This window comes from Phoca vitulina, unplaced genomic scaffold, assembly GCF_004348235.1.
Source record: "Phoca vitulina isolate PV1807 unplaced genomic scaffold, GSC_HSeal_1.0 scaffold7, whole genome shotgun sequence".
Classification (NCBI taxonomy): domain Eukaryota; kingdom Metazoa; phylum Chordata; class Mammalia; order Carnivora; family Phocidae; genus Phoca; species Phoca vitulina.
In genome coordinates, this window is record NW_022589710.1 from 45976146 (window position 1) to 45998216 (window position 22071).

General features: G+C 40.7%; 1 protein-coding gene across 18 annotated transcripts in view; it reads left to right on the forward strand.

Annotated features, from left to right (window-relative positions):
• Window positions 1–22071, forward strand: part of TTLL5 (tubulin tyrosine ligase like 5) — a 274403-nt gene that overhangs the window by 42802 nt on the left and 209530 nt on the right. For all 18 annotated transcript variants that reach the window (XR_004299582.1, XR_004299581.1, XR_004299583.1 and 15 more), the window contains 4 exons: window positions 8094–8195; window positions 9927–10018; window positions 10799–10906; window positions 21504–21585. Coding sequence is in view for 15 of the 18 variants with exons in the window: in XM_032405630.1 (XP_032261521.1) it covers window positions 8094–8195; window positions 9927–10018; window positions 10799–10906; window positions 21504–21585 (384 nt within the window). In the remaining 3 variants the exon portion in view is untranslated. The remainder of the gene's footprint in view (window positions 1–8093; window positions 8196–9926; window positions 10019–10798; window positions 10907–21503; window positions 21586–22071) is intronic.

Sequence of the window (22071 nt, forward strand, 5' to 3'; positions counted from 1 at the left end):
GACCATGACCTGAGCCGAAGGCAGACGCTTAACGACTGAGCCACCCAGGCGCCCCCAAGTTCCTGTGTCTTAACTCACTATGTATCTTGGCATTCATCTGCTTCTTTTTAATCCTCAGAATCTGCTCAACTGTGTCATTACATTCAACAATAGTCTATAGCATCTCCAGATCTGCAGCCTCTGGTAATTTTGGGTCACGTGTGTTTGCTGTAGACATTACTGAAGATAATCAGTTTAGGATGAGATCACTAGGCCATTTTACTTTGAGGGTCAACAAGGAAAACCGTAATTTTTCCTAAACAGAAAGCACTGGCAGCAAATATAATTGGCTTCCTCTTTAGAAAAGAAGGGCCTTCTCCCGTGTCACTTCTGTTTTGGGCCTCAAATTAATGGTTAGGAGACGTAAAGATTAAGTTCATTTCATAGGACTGTTTTGTGAACTAAATATTTTGTGTCAGTTCTTGACCTTTTTAAACTTATGAAGAAAAAGACCCGAAATAGTTTGTTTTTAGATTAATAATTTCCATTGTCCTTGTTGTTTTATTAACACAGGAAAACTGTCATTATTTTCTTATACCTGGGCGAGATACGGAGCTGTTTAGAAAAAAATTGTGTTCCTCGTATTTGGGCCCAGCATTTTTGCCCCAAAGTTCCGCCCTACTTTTGAGTTTGACAAGTGTGTTCCTGCTTTGCACCAGCAGGGGACACTCAGCTTCCAGAGAGGGGTACCATTCTCTACCAAAGTGGTGTAGATGCTTTTTTCTTGTCAGAGGTGGGATCCAAAAAGACTTTGTCCTGGATTTTACAGTTTTAGGTGGATCCAATATGTGGTCTGAACGATTTGACGAGGCCTTTTTTGAGACAGAGCTAATAGCCAAATTTTCACTGCAACAGGAAAAAGAAAAAGTTAAAAGAAATTAAAACAAAATTGACTTGAACACCAAATGTGTTGTCAGACACCCGAAGATAGGTAGCCCAGGCAACTTGGGGGAAATGAAGGTGCCCATCCACAGAACTGGAGACTCCCATCCACACTGGAAGGTGGGAGGCGAGGACAGTGAGAAGGTCCCACTCAGGACCTGCCTTTCTTCTGCTTTAGCCGTATTATTCAGTGGAAATTCAGAAAAGACCCCCAAGCATTTGTAATGCCTTTCCCTTCTTCCCCACCCCCAGTTCCTTCTTCAGTAGCCTTCCTTGCTAATTAACACTGGCTCCGCAGGGATATTTACCTTTTCTCTGCTGGATTCCTGTGGTTTTGAAAGAATTCAGGTACTTGCTGGTTGCCAAGGAATTCAGATTACCTCACAGGCTGCACACTGTCCAGAATCTCTGCCACAGCAGCGAGGGGGGTGGGGGGCCGTGGAGACAGCAACAAGGGCAAGAAAACCCTCTCCAGTGCTCATTGTCACCCTCCCTGGCAGGCCTTTGCTGTTTGTGAAGTTTGAGTCATTTCTGGCTCTGAAGACCGGGGATCAGGCTGGTAATCCCCTCCCAGACGGCTCTGTGGGGCGCTGCCTAGTCACTGCAGTGCTTTGGCAGTCTCCCGCCTGCAGCTGGTTGACAGCAGATCAGAGAGCTCTTGGGCCTCTTGTTCTCTTCCATAAGATTTTTCTGGGTCAGGCCAGGATGAAACCCGGTGGCTCCTGGCAAGGCCGCCTGAGGTGCTGTCTCTTCATCCTCCGGGCCTTTCTGGCTCGGAATGGCTACACCTGCTGAAAGATAACTCAAGTGCCACAGCCAGGGGCTCCTCGGGGCTGGCCTCCTCTTTGTATGTTTGGACTGAAGGTTTGTTAGATGATGTGACTATCAAAGGGAAGGGGCTAACTGCCCTACGTCCAGATTATCTATGACTCTGCCTATGGTGCCGTATCTGTGAAGAACAACATAGGTTTGGAATGGAGGAAGAGAGTTTAAAGGATTCCACTAAGTCTGTGCTTTCCCTTCCTGTTTTGGTTCCACACTGGCGACGTTCCCTGGACAAGCAACTCAGGTGCCGTTTCAGTTCAAGCTTATCCAGTACCTTCTATGTGCCTAACACGGGACCCCTTCCCACAGACGCTTAAGAGTTTTAGACAGATCGTTACCATTGTCTCCATTCTCATTGAGAAACATTAGGAAGCAAAAAGGAAAAGTAGCTTTTGACTTAAGAATTCATTGTCAGAATAAAGATTATATGTTTCAATGTGGTTTAAAAAAAGGCATATACTTCTCCATTCATTGGCGTGCTGTGAACTAGTACACAGAGTTTCAGATTTGGCAAAGAAGTAGAGGCTCCCTACCCCCCTCCCCCCATTTTTTTTTTGGTTTAAAGGTCAAGGCTATGAAATTCTGTCATTACAGCTTTTTCTAAATCTTGATTTCATTAAGAGGGAGGTTCAAGACTCAATTCATCACTTCGATTTCAGTATGTGCTAGGATAAGTATTTGCAAACGTGGTCCTGGGGTGGCTGGCAGAGAATTACTTCTTTTAGGTTGCAGCTAATAACGAGCTTGCGTTGAAGCTTTCAGACCTAAACGGGTTGAAATCTGATATGTGCAAGTCTAAATCAGGGGTCACAAACCTAAAGACTCAAGAGGACATTCACTGAGAGTGAACCAGTGTGAGTAGGGGGAGGGGCAGAGGGAGAGAGAATCTCAAGCAGACTCTGCCCTGAGCGCGGAGCCCGACTCGGGGCTCGATCTCACGACCCTGAGATCATGACCTGAGCTGAAATCAAGAGTTGGATGCTTAACTGACTGAGCCACCGAGGTGCCCCAAAAATCTAGATTTTTATTGAGAAACTTGCTTCTGTTTTTAGACTCTGAATTTTGAAACCATTTCAGACTTCTAGAAAAGCTGTAAAAATAGCAGTTACGTTTTACCCTGCATGTAAAGATCCCATTCAGATTTTGCCATTTGTCCGATAATATTCTCTGTAACAAAAGGATCTGATCCAGGATCACATGGTCTATTTAGTTGCCGTGTCTCTTTAGTCCCCTTTGGTCTGGAACATTTCCCTCAGTCTTCCCATGACTTTTATGACCTTAGCATTTGTGAGGATTACAGGCCAGTCATTTTTTAGAATGTTCCTCAGTTGGAGTTATCTGATACTTTTTCATGAGTGGACCCAGGTTATGTATTTTTGGCCAGAATACCACAGAAGTGATGCTGTTGTTATTGCATTATATCTGATGGCACATGATAACTGTTTATTGGTGTTTGACCACTTGATTAAGGTGATGTCTTCCAGATTTGTCTGCTGTAAAATTACTTTGTTTTCTCCTCTGTCATTAATAAGTATCTTCAGAGGAGATTTTGAGACCATGTAAAATCTCCTTCCTCATCTAGTTTTTACTCAGTGATTTTACTATCCATTGATGTTTCTTGCCTGAATTATTACTGTGACAGTTGCCAAATGACGATTTTCTAATTCCTTTATTCCTTTTCCTTTTATCATTTGGCATTTTACTGCAAGGAAGAGCTGTCTCTTCTTCCTGTTTATTTATTCATTTATTTATTTATACCAGTGGGGACTCAAGGATTCCTATGTTATTTAATGGGTTATAATCCTTTATTATCAGGATTTATTTTGATGTCATATTGTCTCAGATTTGGCCAGTGGGAGCCCTTGTAAGCTGGCTTTTGTGTCCTCTCATTTCTTTGAGCACAAGATGTTTCAGGCTCTTCTCTTTCTTTCTCTGCCCTAGCTCTGGAATCAGCCATTTTCTCCAAAGGGCGTTGATTGCTTTTAATGAGAACAGTATTTAGAAATCAAGATCCAAGAGCTAGATAAGCTCATTGCTCTGGGGTATTGCTGCTTTAAGGTCCTTGAAATGGGCAGACCTAGGAAATCTATGTTTGTATATATGGACATGTACATGTACACACACTGACATCTATATTTAATTTTATATCTGTCTCCATATATTGAAAAGCAGAATTTATATTAATACTTCCAATTCTCCTTCAAAACTACAGGGCTCGTTCTAGATTTTCCCTTTCCTTGTTTTTTTTTTTTTTTTTTTAATCTCTCTTCTCCAACAGTGAGAAATCTGACTCCCTTTATCTTCAACATATTTATTCACTCAATTCCTTTGTGTGTAGCCAATCTCTGGACCTCCTTGGCCACTGCCCCCCTCAGATGCCCTCCTTGTGTGGACTCTGACCCCTGTGGGCCACTGCCCTGCACAGATAACCTCCATGTACTGCCTGTGGGCTGCCTTCCTATCCTGTCCACCATCTTCCTCGATATAAGTCCTGGCTATAGGAAGGAAGGTCTAATTTTTAAATGCTGGCCAAGTCATTCAAGTTGTTTTTTTTTTTTTAAACAGTTTGTGGGTTAATCAGAACTTGATTAGTAGGCTGGTAGGACCTCTGGTCTAGATGATATGAAGGAAATGTTAGGAACTGGTGACCAGAGATGAACATGGTCTGTTTAATAGGGGCTTTAGTGAGAACCCTAATATCTTCCTGACTTAGGAGGGAAGATGAGCATGCATACCTACGTGGCCTTCTACATTCCCCACTGGGCTAAGCGAAATAAAGAGTGTAGCTTTTGGCTCTTTTGGTAACTTTCCATTGAGCCTAAGTTTGTTTTTGTTTTTGTTTCCTCTAATTCTTACTTCTCAATGCTCTTTAGAAGCCCACTCTGTGACACTAATAATCTTGTCCTTGCTGGAGTTTAGAGTATAAATTCCTCAGTGCAAAGGAAGATTAGGACGAAGAAACCTTATTTGTTGGAGATGCAGTCCTGTTGAAAAAAGGGGTGTGGAAATGACGGATGCGTGGAGTACCAGGTTACTCAACTGCCAGGCTTTTGCCAGTCTTTTCTTCTTGTCGACCAAGTTAGATCAGGTCCTCGTATCAAGGAGAGATGAAAACCCTCTTTCTCTGAAGCAGAACCTTTTCCCTCCCTCTCGATCATTATTCTTTTGGGGGAGAGGATGGCAGGAGGTATGTCACTGTGGAGTAATGTCTGGGTGGGTCCTCTTTGCATTTCATTAGAATTCAGAGAATGACAGTCACCCACTTGATTGGAGAATGTCTATAGAAGGAAGATTGGGATGCATAGATAAGGTTTACTTACCATGGAGTGACACGGTTGGAAGTTAGGTGATAAATACGGGAAGTTTCTGAAAAATCAGAGGTCCTTCTCATGCACAGACATAATGGTCATTAAACCCTTGTCCCTTAACCATACATGCCTGGTCAACATTTTCTCTTTGTCCGCATCCTTCTTCCTGTCCTCATGTTTGTTTAATTTTGGGGTTTTTGGGGGTTGTTTTTCACTTTTCTTTCTTTGGCTTTCATATATTTCTAGCACAGGGAATTAGGAAGCGGAGATAGTGGGTGGGTGAGAAGAAATAGAGAAGAGGAACATTTTTAAATGCTGCCCTTTAATGTGGTAGAAATTCATGTTGACTTCATAGTCTGAGTAAGCATATGTAAATAATTTGTAAATCATATGAAAATAAACTTGTGGCCTTCCAGGATTTTTTTTCACCCACTTGGATATGCCTCTTGGGAAAACCACTTTAGTGAAGGGTGATATGGTTATAGTGGTATGTAAACAGGGGTTGATATTTACCATAACCATTCGACTCGAGTGTCCTTTTGTTGATGTTGAGTATCACTGGAAAGTTTTCTCTTTCCCTGGTTACTTCCTTCAGAGGCACGTATATTTTATACTTTGGTCTTCTTTTGACAACAGTCCAGGGTATCAAATTGCTGCTCTGTTTTCAGTGGGCTCCATGTTTAATCCCTCTGTCTTTTGCCTTCATTCCAAATTCAGGAATTAGTCTCCTACGCTATGCTCATATTTATGCTGTTCTTGCAGACCTAGGCTTTGTGTGCTGTTAATGCTGCCATTATTATTTCTTAAAATGAACTTTATAGATCAGTTCTGGTATTTCTACAGATGAGTTTTAAATCTGTACAACGTGATGCCAACAGTTTTTTCTTTTTTGCTTAATGTTTTCCATAGAATGCCATGGTGCCAGGCACTATGTACGCGCCCACTAGGTGTTTCTTGACCAGCTAATGCCCCGTCATCCACAGCATCCCACACACAATTTCCCAGGCGTGGGTGACCCTATTTTCATTTTTCACCCTTCCTATTGGTCTAAGGTTCTATAAGAGAAGCAGCATCTTGTGGTTAAGAACATGTGTTGTGGAGTCAGTGTGTGTGGGGGGGTATTTATGAATTTATTAAAGTTACATTCTTTGAACTTAATATTACTTATGCATTATTACAACAGCCAGATTTGCAGACAGCAATATTGAGGGTGAGAAAATAATTCAATTTAGGGAGAAATGATTGTTTCAACATTTAACCAGATATATATGGGACAACAACATTGTGACTAAGAGCATGGGTTTCAGAGTCAGACAGCCTTGGTTTTGATTCTGGCTGTGCTATTTCTTTTTTTTTCTTTTTAAGTTTTTATTTAAATTCCAGCTAGTTAACATATAGTGTAATATTAGTTGCAGGTGTACAATATACTGATTCAGCACTTCCATACAACACTTGGTGCTCATCACAACAAGTACACTCCTTAATCTCTCTCTCTTTTTTTCCTCCCTTCACTGTGTAGAAGTTTTTTATTTTGATGTAGTCCCAATAGTTTATTTTTGCTTTTGTTTCCCTTGCCTCAGGAGACCTATCTAGAAAGAAGTTGCTAGGCCGATGTCAAAGAAGTTACTGCCTGTATTCTCTTCTAGGATGATTCTTATGGTTTCAGGTCTCACATTTAGGTCTTTAATCCATTTTGAATTTATTTTTATGTATGATGGAAGAAAGTCTAGTTTCATTCTTTCACATGTTGCTGTCCAGTTTTCCCAATACCATTTGTTGAAGAGACTGTCTTTTTCCCATTGGATATTCTTTCCTGCTTTGTCGAAGATTAGTTGACCATATAGTTGTGGGTTCATTTCTGGGTTTTCCATTCTGTTCTCCTCATCTATGTGTCTATTTTTTGTGCCAGTACCATACTGTTTTGATTACTACAGCTTTGTAATATAACTTGAAGCCTGGAATTGTGATGCCTCCAGCTTTGCTTTTCTTTTTCAAGATTTCTTTGGCTATTCTGGGCTATTCTTTTGTGGCTCCATACAAATTTTAGAATTATTTGTTCTAGCTCTGCAAAAATGCTGTTGGTATTTTGATAGGGATTGCATTAAATGTGTAGATGGCTTTGGGTAGTATAGACATTTTAACAATATTTGTTCTTCCAGTCCATGAGCATGGAATGTCTTTCCATTTCTTTGTGTCCTCTTCAATTTCTTTCATAACTGTTCTATAGTTTTCAGAGTACAGATCTTTGAGCTCTTTGATTAGGCTTATTACTAGGTATCTTATTGTTTTTGGTGTAATTGTAGATGGGATTGGTTCCTTAGTTTCTCTTTCTGCTGCTTCGTTGTTGGTGTATAGAAATGCAACGCATTTCTGTATGTTGATTTTGTATCCTGTGACTTCACTGAATTTATCAGTTCTAGCAGGTTTTTTGTGGAGTTTTTGGGTTTTCTGTATATAGTATCGTGTCATTTGCAAATAGTGAAAGTTTTACTTCTTCCTTGCCAATTTGGATGCCTTTTATTTCTTTTTGTTGTCTGATAGCTGTGGCTAGGACTTCCAGTACTGTGTTGAATAAAAGTGGTGAGAGTGGACATCCTTGTCTTGTTCCTGATCTTAGGGGAGAAGCTCTCAGTTTTTTCCCATTGAAGATGATGTTAGCTGTGGGTTTTTTCATATATGGCCTTTATTATGTTGAGGTATAGTCCCCCCCAAGCCTACTTTGTGGAGGGTTTTTATCAAGAATGGATATTGTACTTTGTTAGTGTAATTTTGGACAAATTACTTAATCTTTCTAGGTTACATTTTAGTTTTTATATCCACTCTAAAAATGAGATATAATATTATCTACTTCAGAGACTTGCTTTAAGGAATGAATTAAATATTATGTATGAAGCACCATAGGAGTGAGCACTTATCAAGCACTCATTATTTGTTAATGATATCACTCTCCTTTTATTAATACCACATTGATCCTGAGTTCTAGCCTACATTTCCTTGAACCCCTGCTCCTGACATTTAACTTAATGTCCTTTCTATCAGGTTTGCAACTGTGCGGTATGATCAAGGAGCCAAGAACATTCGGAACCAGTTCATGCACCTGACAAACTATAGTGTGAATAAGAAGAGTGGAGACTATGTCAGGTATTGGCTACAGCTGAGCCAACATCCACGTGTGGGTGTTGTGGGTGTGGAAAGTCAGCTCGTTGTCCTGCATTTACCTCCATGTAACCTACGGGAAGCCGTCTGTCATTTAGCACATTTAGCTGCTGCTTCTCCATTGCTTGCCCTCCCTGTTACAGTGTCACCTTTCTCTACCAAAATATGCCTTCCTAAATTTCGTCTTCACCGTCTTTTCTCACTTGACTTATGTGTGGGAATTTAATAGGCATATGGAACTTTTTAGAAGTCAAGAAATGAGGTTATTTCAGCACTTGGCAAAATGTATCAAAAGCTTTAAAAATATTGGTACCCTTTGACCCAGCATTTCCATTTCTAGGAACTTAACCTTAAGAAATAACAAGAGATGTGTGCACAAGATCAGAGAGAATGTTCATGACTGTACATTGTCAGGTGGAAAAAACAGGTTGCCAGACACTACTTGTAGTTTACTTTCTTTTTTGAATATATAAGATAACTAAAGCTGTTTATGTTTGCCGAGGGGAGAAAATGGAAACTATAAGGATATATACTAAAATGTTAGCAGTGCTTAACTGTGGTGGACAGGATTATGGGTGGGTGACTTCTGTTTTCTTCTCTGTGCTTTCTTCTCTGTGCTGAAGTAAAAACTTGTATGATTGGGGGGAAAAAGTTAGGAATAAATTAAATGAAGAAAGAAATGAGGCCATCTCAGAAAAGGATTCAGTGGAAGGGAGTACAAGCCCAGCTGTGTGGAAATATTCCTTCTGCTCTGTTTTCTTTCATCCTGATAATTTTGCCAGAAAGTGGAAAAATAAAAAAGAAACCCAAACAGTTACTTTCTACTCAGACTAAAAATAGGTGTCTAGAAGGTCCAAGGAAAGGAAGAAAAGAATCTGGAAGTGATGGCATAGTTGCCAAAGCTCTATAGATTTCACGGAGTGTCCTGTGACCAGTGTTTGGAATGGTTGAAGATATCATATCCTTCACTCTGGAAGATGAGCAGACATGCAGCTAGTGGGTGGTGGGGTGGTGGTAGGGAATGAGGGGGCAGCTGCGAAACACGAGTTCCAGATTGCAAGACCCTTCCAATGGTCTTGGCAGTGTACCCTGTTTGCCAGTCTGCTGCTCTAGCAGGGGGGTACTTCTTCGCTTTCATTGTTGCTCCAGTGCATTCTCCCTTCAGTGATAACTCAGAAAGTATCAAAAAAAGCTGTGTATACCTCTGAAGCGGAGGGAGCTTGCTTCAGATGCTAACGCAGTTCTGTGCTGGGTTAGCTCATTAAAATGCTACACTACATAAGCTCACTAGCCCACCCAGACTCAGTTCTGGTCCGAAAATGGCATTAGAAGTTCTTCTGTGGGCTCATGTGACATTTACCTCAAAGTCTAGGTTAGTATCCATGAACATTTCACTCTGTTAATGTATTGTAACCACTCTTAAATTGTTTACATTCTTTCACACATTTCTTCCACCCTTTCATGATACATAATTGTTTGCTTAAGGAAGAATTTGCTGCCTTCTCCCCTACCCCCATCGGTAAGGGAGGCCATATGCATTTTCATTTCAATGGTAGGTAGGGATGTATGACCAAAACGACCAAGCAAAGTTGCTGAGTGGAGGTCAGCAAAGGGAATGTTTTCCCAAAGATTAAAAGGACAAGTATTTGTAAAAAATCTGATTTCTGCTGCCAGGCCTATTCGCATGTGTGACCTCTATCCATTCCTTTGTTTTAGCTGTGATGATCCAGAGGTGGAGGATTATGGGAACAAATGGAGCATGAGTGCCATGCTTAGGTATCTGAAACAGGAAGGCAGAGATACAACTGGTGAGTACCAGGCCTTTTTCCCTGTTGACCTCTCTCCTCTGTGTAACCTGCCCTGGCCTCTCAGCATGAGTCACCCTCTGTAGTTCTCACAGTGTCACTGAGACATCTGATGGGGTCTTTGGTGGTGGTGTCAAGTTTTCCTGCCCTGTCCAAGATGGAGAACAGGCTTTCCATGAGCCCCGAAATCTTGTTCTAGTTTGGAAGGCACAACTTTTTCCTTTAGCCTTTAGTGAATTAATCCTTCTTAAGTGTTGAACTGCAAACTGAAATACTTTTTCCATATTGGCCGTGAGTGCAAATTTGTCCAAGTTAATCTCTCTCATTCATGTTGCTGAATTGGAGAATGAGCAGTGTCAAATAGGAGTACAGGGTTTGGCATAAAAATGGACACTACTGCTGAGCCTTGAGCAGAGTGAGAAGTGCGCAAAAGGCTAAGCTCAGTCTACAAAGAGATGGGTGGGTGGTAGGAGAAGGCCGAAAGGCGGGGAGTAAGGCTTCCTTTCCATTCCATGTCTGTCTTTTGTCATAGCAGGCCACTTGAGTACAGTCCCCAGCACCTACATTCTGGACTGTGTCAACTTATTCCTAGATACGCCTTCTCCTGGAGTACCTATTTGCATGACCGCCACCTAGAGACTTTTTGGCATGAGCACACGTGCTTTTATAATCACACTGGGTTCTGGAATCCAGTCTTTCTACTCCATGCATTATAGTGTTTCTTCCTTCTTCTTCTGCTGCTGCTGCTGCTTTTTCTTCTTTTTCTTTTTTTTTTTTTTGTAGCATTGATGGCCCATGTGGAAGACCTGATTATTAAGACTATAATCTCTGCTGAACTAGCTATTGCTACAGCCTGTAAAACCTTTGTTCCTCACCGCAGCAGTTGTTTTGGTAAGGAGACTCAAGAAGCTTACTATGTTTTATGAAAAGGGGGTTGGGAAGTTGGGATGGGATCCTGGGGTAGAGAGGCTTAGTGATTCTACAGGAATAAGAGGCATGTGGTGGACTTTTCTTTCTAGGCTCACATAGCACATGAAGGTCCCACTAAGAGGCCAGTGGTGAGCTTACTTGGAGGTCCCCTGAGGACTCACGAGCTTTCTGTGTGGGAAGCAGGGATTGGAACTAAAGTATGGGTCTCTTTGTCAGAGTGCAATCAGAAAAAGCCTGCAATGGACTGTACAGGAATCCAGCTTTAACAAATATATTCCAGAGCTCTTTGGCAGCCAGACTGGGAACCGTTCCAAGAAGCTCTGGCTGGTACCAGTATGTGCTTTCTCCCAGTTTCCAATGACTCCTCCTTTTTGTTTTAGTCTTCTTTCTAGTGGCTTTCTCCCCCCACCTCTCTTTCTTCTCCTCCTCTTCCTCCTTCCCTCCCCTTTTCTCCCACCCATAACTCTCCGATTGCACAGAGAAGGAGTAAGAAACAGTTCACAACTCCTGGATCAGGAAGTCCGTTCCTCCTGACCCACTGGCTGTGACAGGCACCAAGGGCGCCTGCGCACGTTTGCTTTCTGTGTGGGTGTGAGCTCTTTAGTGATTGCCAGTGTCAGTGTCTGTAAAGTCCACTAGGCTTTCGGCAGGTGGTAGGCTTTGTTAGTAAAACACACTAGGGTCATTGCTGGGGGGATATTTAAAGTAATACAGTAGTGAGGATATAAGGCATGGCTTGCTCGGGAGGCTGGGTAACAGGAAAGTAGAGAACATGGCTGTTAGAGCCTGATGGAGTTAGTTTAAAAGCCATTCGCACCCCTTACTAATTTTCTCATTTTCAGCAAGTTACTCCAGTCCTGTTTCCTCAACTTTAAAATGGCAGTAATGATGGTACCTACCCCCCAAGGGTACCATGAAGATCAGATGAGATGATGTGTGCAAAGCAGTTGGCCCAATGTCTGCTCCTCAATTTGCGCTCAATAGAAATTATTTCTTTGTTATTTTTATAACTAGAATTAATAATTCTTGACCTCTTTCATGGATTATCATAATAGTCTGTACTTGAGGGGCACTAAAAAAGGGAGGTGTTGAGACTCCGAATAGAAGAGCTTAGATAAACCAGGACCTGAAATTATATAGGAAGAGAAGAGGTTGTGACATCTTTTCTAAATGCAGATACGTTCATGTCTTGTAAAACCCTCACATGGCTCCTTAGGCTTAACTAGTAAATAGAAACTTACATGACTTCAAGGCTTCTAAGGACCTGACCCCAGCTGAATTTTCTAGAAATTCTAGAATTTTTAAGAAATTTCTAGAATCTCCACTTACACCTTATAATCCAACTATACCACTGAGCACTCCATGCCTCTGTGCCTCGGTATAAATTCTGCTGTCCTGTCTGCCCGGCACACTCCTGTTCATATTCTAAGACTCAGCTTGACCATTGCCTTTTCTAGGAACCCTTGCTTAACGGAGTGCCCTGTTGTGTCTCCTTTCTCATGCTGTTCGATACTTTGTTCTGTTATGTTCTTTTCCTATCATATTGTGATGTTTTGTTTACATGTGCACTTCCCCCTTAGTCTCTGAGCTTATTGCCTCAATTCTCAGTAGCCACTGTGTCTCCCCTTCCCCTCTCACTCTCTTTTTGCCAAACCAAACCTTTCACCGTCTCCCTGGGCCTGCCAGGTCCTTCCCTCCCCCTCTGCCTTTGCACCTGCTTTATCCTATGTTTGACAGATTTTTCTCATGTTACTTTACTTAATAGATTACCGACATCTTTTCAAGATGAAGTCAAGTATCAGTTCTTTGGTGAATTTTTTCCTAAGTATTCCAGTCACAGCCCTCCCAGCCCCCAGCTTTCCATTCATAATTTGCAGTGGTACCTGATTGTCATCTGGTACGCATTTATGTGTCTGACTCCCCTCCTGGACTAGAAGCTCCTTGCAGACAGGAGCGGTGTCTCCCTAGTTTCTGTTCCTCTTGTGCACAATAGCATTGTTTTTGCTCTTAGAGGATGTTTAAGAAATGTTTGTGAATGAATCATTGGTACTTGCTCTAATTGCCTTTTGATGGCCTTTGATAGTAGGCTTCTCGGTAGATCTGGTTTGGTAAGGGCCTAGAGCTCTTAGCATTATTGTGAACTGTTTGAGGAAGGGGCGCATAGAACATATCTTCAACTTCAGAAACCTCACTAGATTAAAAAACTAAAGTTTCTTTTCCACATCTACTTGGCTCTTATATGAGGGTAAATTTCTTGGCATAAAAATTTTTGTTGTAGAAATGATCATAAGCTGTTCTGAAGGTTTCCTTTTCTATTTGTTTTATTACCTGATTGCCTTTTGCAAGCTTGAGAATTTCTGGAACTTAATGGCAGTGGAGATTCCGACATGAAATAAGTAGTGACTTTCTCTGACTCAGTGAAATACCCCTAAGTCCATTTCATCATCCATGGGTCCCCTTTCCCCCTCCCTGCTTTTCTTCAGTTTTAATAAAGTGAGTGCATCTGGAGTTTTTTAAGTTGTTGACTGTCTTCTTGGCTTTTGTGGTTCTAATTCCACTTCCTGTCAACCCTGGGATTTTGTGTGCTTCATTAACCTCCCCCCATCAGATACGATTTTGTATACGTGTATATATTTGTGCGAGTCTCTCTGGCTCCCACTGACTCCTGCTAGCTTCCCCTGGTGTTCAAGTTACAAGGAGTAAACTGGGTTTGTTTTTTCTCTCTCTCTCTTTCTTTCTTCCTTCCTTCCTTCCTTCCTTCCTTCCCTCCCTCCCTCCATCCTTCCTTCCTTCCTTTCTTTCTTTTTCTTTCTTTCTTCCTTCCTTCCTCCCTCCCTCCCTTTTTCTTTCTTTCTTTCTTTCTTTCTTTCTTTCTTTCTTTCTTTCTTTCTTCCTTTCTTCCTTTCTTCCTTTTCTTTCTTTTTAGAATAAACAGGAATTGAGAGCGTCCCAGAATAATTTGGCTTGCACCGAGCATTGGTGCTTTTAAGTGGAAGCCAGTGGTCCAGTGATGGGGTTCACTATATTTTTTTGGTTGTGGTTTCACCCATACACATTATGGATCTTGGCTAGGAGCATTCCATTTCTAAGCGTTTCTGTCCTTCTGACTTCTTTCCCACTCTACCACCCGTAATGCTTGACCATGCTTTTTGGGACTTCCAGTATTCTGTTCATTTGTTTATCTATGCATTTAACTTATTTTCAGTCCCTGCTGAAAGGCATAGATTATAAGTGTTGTTCCTCTCAAACTGGATTTTACATGGATGGTATATACATACACCTGCATTGTATTATTGGCATTTAGCCGTAGACTTAGAAACCTTCACAAACAACCTGAAACTTAGCTGTGCCGTGTAATGCCTTCTCATAGATTTGTACATCTGGAAAGGACCCCAGAGAATAATTAGTCCATATAAAGAAGTTGAGGCCTGAGAAACTTAAGACCCTTCCCGAGGTTCCAGAGCTTGTGAGTGGAAGAGCCCACGTGAAGGAGACCTGCCTGGAGGGCAGGGGTCCACAAGATGGTTGGCTGTCAGGTCATCTTGATCATTGCACTCTTGATTTATAGAGTTTTTGATGCCTCTCCCAATAAAATAGATTTCTGGCACTCTAATTTTTACTGCCTTCAATATTGTAAAAATATGGTACCATGTGAAATATATGTGTAAACAGCAACCCTTTAAGTATGCTTAGGAAATTGGCACTGTGACATAACTGGCAAAGAGAATGGCTTTTTTGACCAGTTGGAGAAAAATAGCCAAGAGCAACAGGATGTTAGCTGTCCTTTACAGATGCTGCTGCTGACAGCAGTTTTATCTGTGTGTGCGAGGATGGCTGAGGTAACAGGCTGTGATCCTGGTCCTCCCCGGCTCGGGACTCCTCTGAGCCAGCCGTCCTGCCACTTGTAGAGGCGACGAGGCTGGCCTTGTTTAGGTCAGAGGCCAGGGACAGTCCATGCTCAGTACACCTGTCTCTGTCGAATGAATGCTAGTTTGGCCTTCCATTGCTCATGTTCTAGACCATTTCATAGGGTAAACTGACATTCTCAAAGGGTGGGTGTCCATAAATATTTGTTGAAGGAATGAAAGTGGGCAGCATACATTCCCCAATTATGTAAACTACTTGACCATCACCAACAAAAGTCAGCAAACAGTTCACTTTTCTTTCTTTCTTCTTTTTTAAACAGTTCACTTTTCGAGAGAGTCTCCTTTCTGCTTTATCCCGTGCTCCTATTCAGGTGGGAAGGGAAGTTTACCGTAGGCGGGGCTTGGGAAGAAGGAAGTACCTACTGTTTGTCAAGCACTTTTCATTGGTTATTCCCTTTAGCCCTCTTAAGGGTTTTGTTGGTATTTATTACCCATGTTTTATAGTAAGGAGAAAGGATTCAGAAAGGTTAAATAATCTGTCCTAGGTCACACAGTTAACAAATGGCAGAGCCAAGTTTGGGAGCCAGGTCTCTCTGGCTCTTTCTCCACTCACATTAACACAAGCTCTGATGAGTCTGACCACTTTTGGCATGTTCCATATCCTGGATTCTCCTCCTGCTCTCCTGTAACTAGATCTCAGGAAAAATGATATCATTCTCTCTAGCAGATCAGGCCTGAAAAAGGCACTCTTTCGGCTCTAAACAACAGTACCGAGTCCTAGATGCTCCTTTCAAATCTACCTTTACATATGGTAGCCAGATACCATATTGATTTATTGGACTAGTTAACAAATTGGCTCTGGGCTTTTTCTTTTATTTAGCTCATTTTCCTGTGGGATCTTGATCTGCTTTTTTCCAACTTCTCCTTCTGGACCCCAGATAAAGACTTCCTCCTTAGGTTTTCAACTCAAATCCAAAGCCAAGGTAAAAAGAATTTCCTTTATACAATAGTATTTGACTGGCAGTGCGGACTGGCTAATGTCAGCACTTTCCACTGCCTCAGGATTACAGCTGCAGCTGGGGCTTTGTTTCTGGGGAGGGTTAGTGGATTGATTCCACAATTAGTGGTGTGACATGTTTAGTAATCTGTTAGGCGTTGGACGCGTTATTATTTTCCCTATCAAATCTTTTTTCCCTCCCTTCCTAGACCATCCTTTATCAAGTTTTTTTTTTAATATGTCTTAATATGTAAACATCTTAATAATAATGTCTCTTATTGTCTTTATGGTTACTACCTTTATTATGAATATTTCAAGTCTTGTCCTAGGGCTATTTTGGGGGGAGTAGCTACATATTACTTTGTCTTTTTTAGAAGTTGTACAGTATTTTTCATTTAATTTTTTTTTCTTTTTTCCTTCTCTTTTCTTTTTCTTTCTTTTAGTGTTTCTTGATTGCTTCCTATGTGTTTTTTATGGTGCAGGCTGCTTGCAGGATAACGATGAATGAGACATGGCCCTCCCCTCCAGTGATGGGCAGGGGCAGACATGAAGTGATAAATGACAGTACGGGTAGTAGAGTGACTTGGGTACTCTTGGAATACACCAGAGCTACCAGCTATGCCTAGGGGAAGCCGGGGAAAGCCATTTCTAACAGAGGGAATATGATGTGCCCAGTGCAGTGTCCAGACACAGTGTGATACTGTTTGAAGTGGGAAGCTCATTGTGACTAGCTAGAGCCTGCGTGGGAGGAGTTGGCAGGAGATGAGGGTATGGAAGTAGATCGGGGCCTGATTATAGAGGACTGACACATTTAAATTCATCCTGTAGACAACAGACAAGCCATTGGAGTTTTTTGAGCCAGAGAGCAATAAGATTATTATTATTTTCTTTCATTTTTATCATGATTTGACCCAAAGCTTGGTAGGACAGAATTACAACAAAGGAAATACTGTACAACGTGACTAGAAGTGACTAATTTAAAATCCTGTAGGAGCCAACCTGACATCAAGTGTCTCTTATTGGGCCAGTTCACAGCCTGTCTCTATCTGACTATTAGATTTATGTCTTAGAAATTCTGATGGCCATATGGAAAATGGACTGCAGTGGGGAGAGACTAGTCCTAGGGAAATGAATGGGAGGTAAGAAGTATGCAGCAATAATATAAACTTAGCACATGATCCAGCAATCCCACTTGTAGCTATTTACCCAAGAAAAGTAATATATGTTCACACAGATACCTGTACGTGAAGGTTTATAGCAGCTTTATTCATAATCATCAAACATTGGAAGCAACCCAAATGTCCATGAACTGTTGAATGGATGAACAAGTTGTGGTATATCCATAACATGGAATAAAAGGAATGAACTACACTATTGAAACACAGTTACACAGATAAATCTCAAAAGCACAATGCTAAGTGAAAGAAGCCACTCTTAAAGGCTAATACTGTATGATTTCATTTATTTGACTTTCTGGAAAAGGCAGAGATCAGATCAATGATTGCTGGTGGGATGGGGAGTGAGAATTGACTCTAAGGGTCGTGGGGAGTGTCTGTGATAGAATTGTTCTATATCTTAATTGTGGTGGTTGTTAAACAACTATATACATTTGTTTAAACTCATCAAACTACAATTTAAAAGGGTGAATTTTGTTGTATGTAAATTATACAGTAATTTTATTATCTCAGTAAACTTGTTTTAAGACAAGAAACAGTGATAGGTGGATGAATCTCAGAAATGCTAAATGAAAGAAGCCAGACTCAAGAGAGTATATACTGTATGCTCCCATTTATGACATTCTAGAATGGACAAAATGAATCCATGGTGAAAGAAATAAGAATAGTGATTATCTGGGGGTGTGATGAGGGAAAGCAGGCTATTTACCGGGAAGGGGCATGGGGGATCTTTCTGGGGTAATGGAAATGTTTTTTGTGGGTTGATATGATATGGATTACATGGATGTATCCAATTGTCATCCCCCATCAAATTGTACACTTAAGATCTGTCCTTTTCATTATGTATGAATTATATCTCAAAAGGGAATATAGAAGACTGGATTAAAGTGAAATAGAGAAGAGATCTGGTAATGTGTAGGATTTGGGAGGTGATGAAGAGAGTGTTTCTAGCTTTGGAGACTGGTGGATGGGGTTACCATTTTCCAAGGTGAAGAATAATGGGAAGCCAAACAGGTTTGGGAGAAAGATAACAAGTTATGTTCTGTTGAGGTTGAGTACTCGTGGGATATCCTAGTGAAGTTGTCTAGAAGGCGATTGGAGTTATGGATTTGGTGTCCAGGAGACACTTGACTAAAGATATAGATTTGAATGTCATCATCATAATATTAATTGCAGCCATGAGAATACATGAGATCACCCAAGAAGAGAAGTAGAATTGAGAAGGAAAGAGCCCTGAGGATGCCACCCTGAGCAAACCTACCAGTGAATAGCTGGGCAGAAGAGAAGGAATGAAAGGAGGAGGAGAATCAGAAGAGAGCAGTGTCCTGGAACCAAGGGAGAAGAAAGTTCCAATAAGTAAGGGGTGGTCAACAGTATCAGATGTTTGGGCTTCGCAGTAAGGTGGTCTTCGGTGATCACAGTGAGAACAGTCACTGACTTAGACAATGGGAGCAGAAGCAAATTCTTACGGGTTGGGGAATGAATAGGCATTAAGAAGATTAAGGCAGGGCGCCTGGGTGGCTCAGTTGGTTAAGAAGATTAAGGCAGCTAAGTGTAGATTGCTTTTCAGGAAGCTGCATCCAAGAAATAGGGAGATAAGGGTACCAAGGGTAAAGCAGAGGTGGAGCGAGGCTTCTTCTCACTTAGTCACTAGAATATTTTCAAGTTTGTTTTGATTTGGCTGGGGGCTGAAGGAAATACAGCTCAAGAAAGAAAATTTTCCTAAGGAAACATTGTTGAACAGGTGGTAGCAACAGTCCTTTGAAAATACTTGCTCTTCTGTCAGGATGAGGACAACACAGAAGAAGAAAGAAAGTAGCCCTCAGAACGGGAAAGACCTAGCTTGCCTGCACCCTTTAATGACAGGAACACTGCTCTATCTCATCCTGGATACTGAGTTTTTGAAATTCTAGAATTTCACATTTCTGCTGCCAAAACACACAATATTAAATGTGAAGTTTAATATTCTCAGCACAACCTACTTTTTACCTTTTAAAATCTTGAATGTCCATGGAAAAGACCAGTCATAAGTTAAAAGGGTCGTTATAAGGACTTTTGTAACCTGCCAAGGGCCCAAATCGTTTTTCTTAAGCTGAGTTGATTATTTTAAGAGATAAACCTGATACAAATGCTGTTTTTTCATACCATTTCATACCATACCCCCCCACACACCCCCTCCAGTTCCAGCCTCTGAGGGGAGCTGGGCTTTGCACTGGGTTGTAATGCTATCCCAAACGTAGCCCACTTTTAGATGGTAGTAGGTCCAAGCCTTGTGCGCGTACGGGTGTAGTCAGAGCCAAAACTGATTTTGAGATTGTTTAGCACTGACGGGTTTTATTCACCTGGGTAAAAATTTAGTTGGCACTGCAAAGGGTGTTTTCTCTCTTTGGCTTATTTTTTTTTTCTTCCCAGAATGTTAGTTCTCAGCCTTTCAACTGAGATTCTTGGAATTTGCCTCTAAATTTGGGAAATAGTCAAGTAAATGTGTTGGCTGTTTAATGCAAGGTATTTAAATAATGGGACTCATTGGTTGTCATTCTGATTTTAGTTTGTCCTCATTTGTGGTTGATGCTGCAAATTTGGTCACCGTGTCCATCAAGCATTATTCTTACCCTGTTCCTCATACTATTATTATTAATAATATTACCATTTTATGAAACAGTGGAATCCTGTGCTCTTGCTTGTGTAATGTTAACATGGACTTGTAGATTTTGCAATTAAGGTTTTCTTTTTAAATGCCTTTTCTAGTGCTATATCACAAAAGATTTTTTTTTTTTTTTTTCAGATTAAAAGGGGAATATTCTGTGGGATGATTGAAGATTAGGTAAAATATTCAGAAGAATGTACTGGCCATAAAAGTTATGAATTTGTTACCTAAAAGAGATAGGTGAAGGAGCTTTCTTTTATTTCCATTTTAAAGTACAGATAATTGATTTTTGTGTAGTTACATGATGGTAAATCCCTTCTCAGACTCTCTTTTGGTTTGTGATTATTTTTGCAAATTAAATTGAATCCTAAAGAAGTACTATGGAAGCAAATTCATTCATGACAACTTTTCCTGAGAGAAAAACTTGAATATGATTGTCTAATCAGTGTTGCATAAATAGGAATTTTGGACATAGCAAAGTTACTGAGTATATAGGTATTGACAGATGGTGATTAATAGAGAAGATAAAGGAAATGAAAGGATGCTAAAAAAATATCAGAGAGAGAAATGATTTCCCCAAGTTCCACAGTGAATAAATGGTAGAGTCATGAGAAGAATCCAGGTCTCTAGATTCCCCTTCTAGGATTCTTGGTCCTATATCAGACTTCCTGTTCAAAAGACAGTCTTTGGCACCATCTTTCTAGAAACTTACATTTACTTTTCTGTGTTTTTGAGAGGATTGAGAAATGGGAGAATCCTTCTTGAAGTAAAGACATCTGTTTGAAAATGAGTTTCTGGAAGATACCTCGTTGTGTTTTGTAGGTGTGAGCTGTGGTCTGTGACCTCTGGTTGAACTGTAAGGAAGCTCGTCTTTTCTCTTGGAAAGAAGATGTAGATGGTTTATTTGAGGGACACGGAGTAGGAAATTTGAGAATGAGTGGGACTTCTGAAAGTCAGATATATTTGATTTATGTATACCAAAGAGGACTGTGGAGAGGGTCTCATTAATGATAAGAGTAAAGGTTGCCAGCTGAGGGTCCAAAGTTAGTGTCATATTATCCTTGCATCCTGGGACAGAAGCCTGCTCATGTTCTTGGTTTGCTCTTTGCAACAGTTGAAGAGTTAGGGAAGAGAATCAGTAAAGAATCCAGAAACTATAGAAATTTGGTCTCTGGCTCCTTCCCCTTTTCAATGATACTAGTGGTGCAGGATGGCTTGTCACAGTCCTGCTGTGTCTGCCACAGGCTCCCTCCTTTCTCTTCTGTCTTTCTATGTTGGGCCATTGTACTTTATTTTCTGTCTTCAAAGGGAAATTGAAACCATAGGAGAGGGGAAGAATACATATATTTTACACTTAGATATCTTCTTGACCTAGGCTGCAAAAGCAAGATCTTGGTTTAGGAAAATGCAATGGAAGGGCCCCAGGGAGATTCCTTCAGGAGATTTTTCTGTTTTCAGAATATGGTGGGACAATCCAGAACAAACCCAAAGCAGCTTTGATGTTGGATGCACTTGTTGTATTCCCATTCCCAACATTTTTTTTTTTTTTTTTTTTTTACCCATATGCACAGAAGAATCATGCTTGCTAACTTTTAGAGGTCAGGTCATTTTCTGTGTAGAACTCAGGAATGTCAATAGAGTGGATGATAAAAACAGTGGAATTTTATAAATAAACATTGTTATCTCATTATCTCTAGAGCTTGGTTAATTTCTCTTGAACTTGAAAGATTCTCTGCTTCTACTTCCACTCATTACTTATACTCACCAAATTTCTAAGCCTCTGGTGGGAGTTGATTGGATTCAGTCTTCCAGATTTTTGTTCAGTTGTAACATAGAAAATGATCTTGTGTATTGTGTTATGTTGTATTTCTAGAACTCTATGGCTTTGATGTGCTCATAGATTCTACTCTGAAGCCATGGTTGTTGGAAGTAAATCTCTCCCCTTCTTTGGCCTGGTAAGTAGTCTGTTCATCAACTCGAAAAGGACAAACCTTCGATGAGTAGCACTAAAACACTTTTTTTAAAAGCCATTTCTCTTGGCACTAGATTTTTTTACCCTAGTTATATTAGGTAGAAATGACTAGAATTTCTAAATTTGAGGGATTTGTGACATGTGGTTAACCTCCAGATGGTAATCACGCGTCGCTATCTTACTAGTCAATTTGTGATCTATAACTATCTTCTTAAGCTTCTAAGGGATGCTTCTTGTGTTCATTTTTATTTGTAGTTCTCTCTCTCTTTTTCTTTTTAACTTTGTAGGTGTTCTGCTAAGGCTAAAGAAATACATGAGGTATTATATTTCCTTTATTACTAAAGGTTTATACAGGCTCAAATCCACATATACTGTAAAGGTATAGAGCTGGGCCTAGGGTAGTATATATAATATTTGGTCCTTTTACCCTTTCTATATTCTGGTCTCCATCTAAGATTAGAGTCTAAAA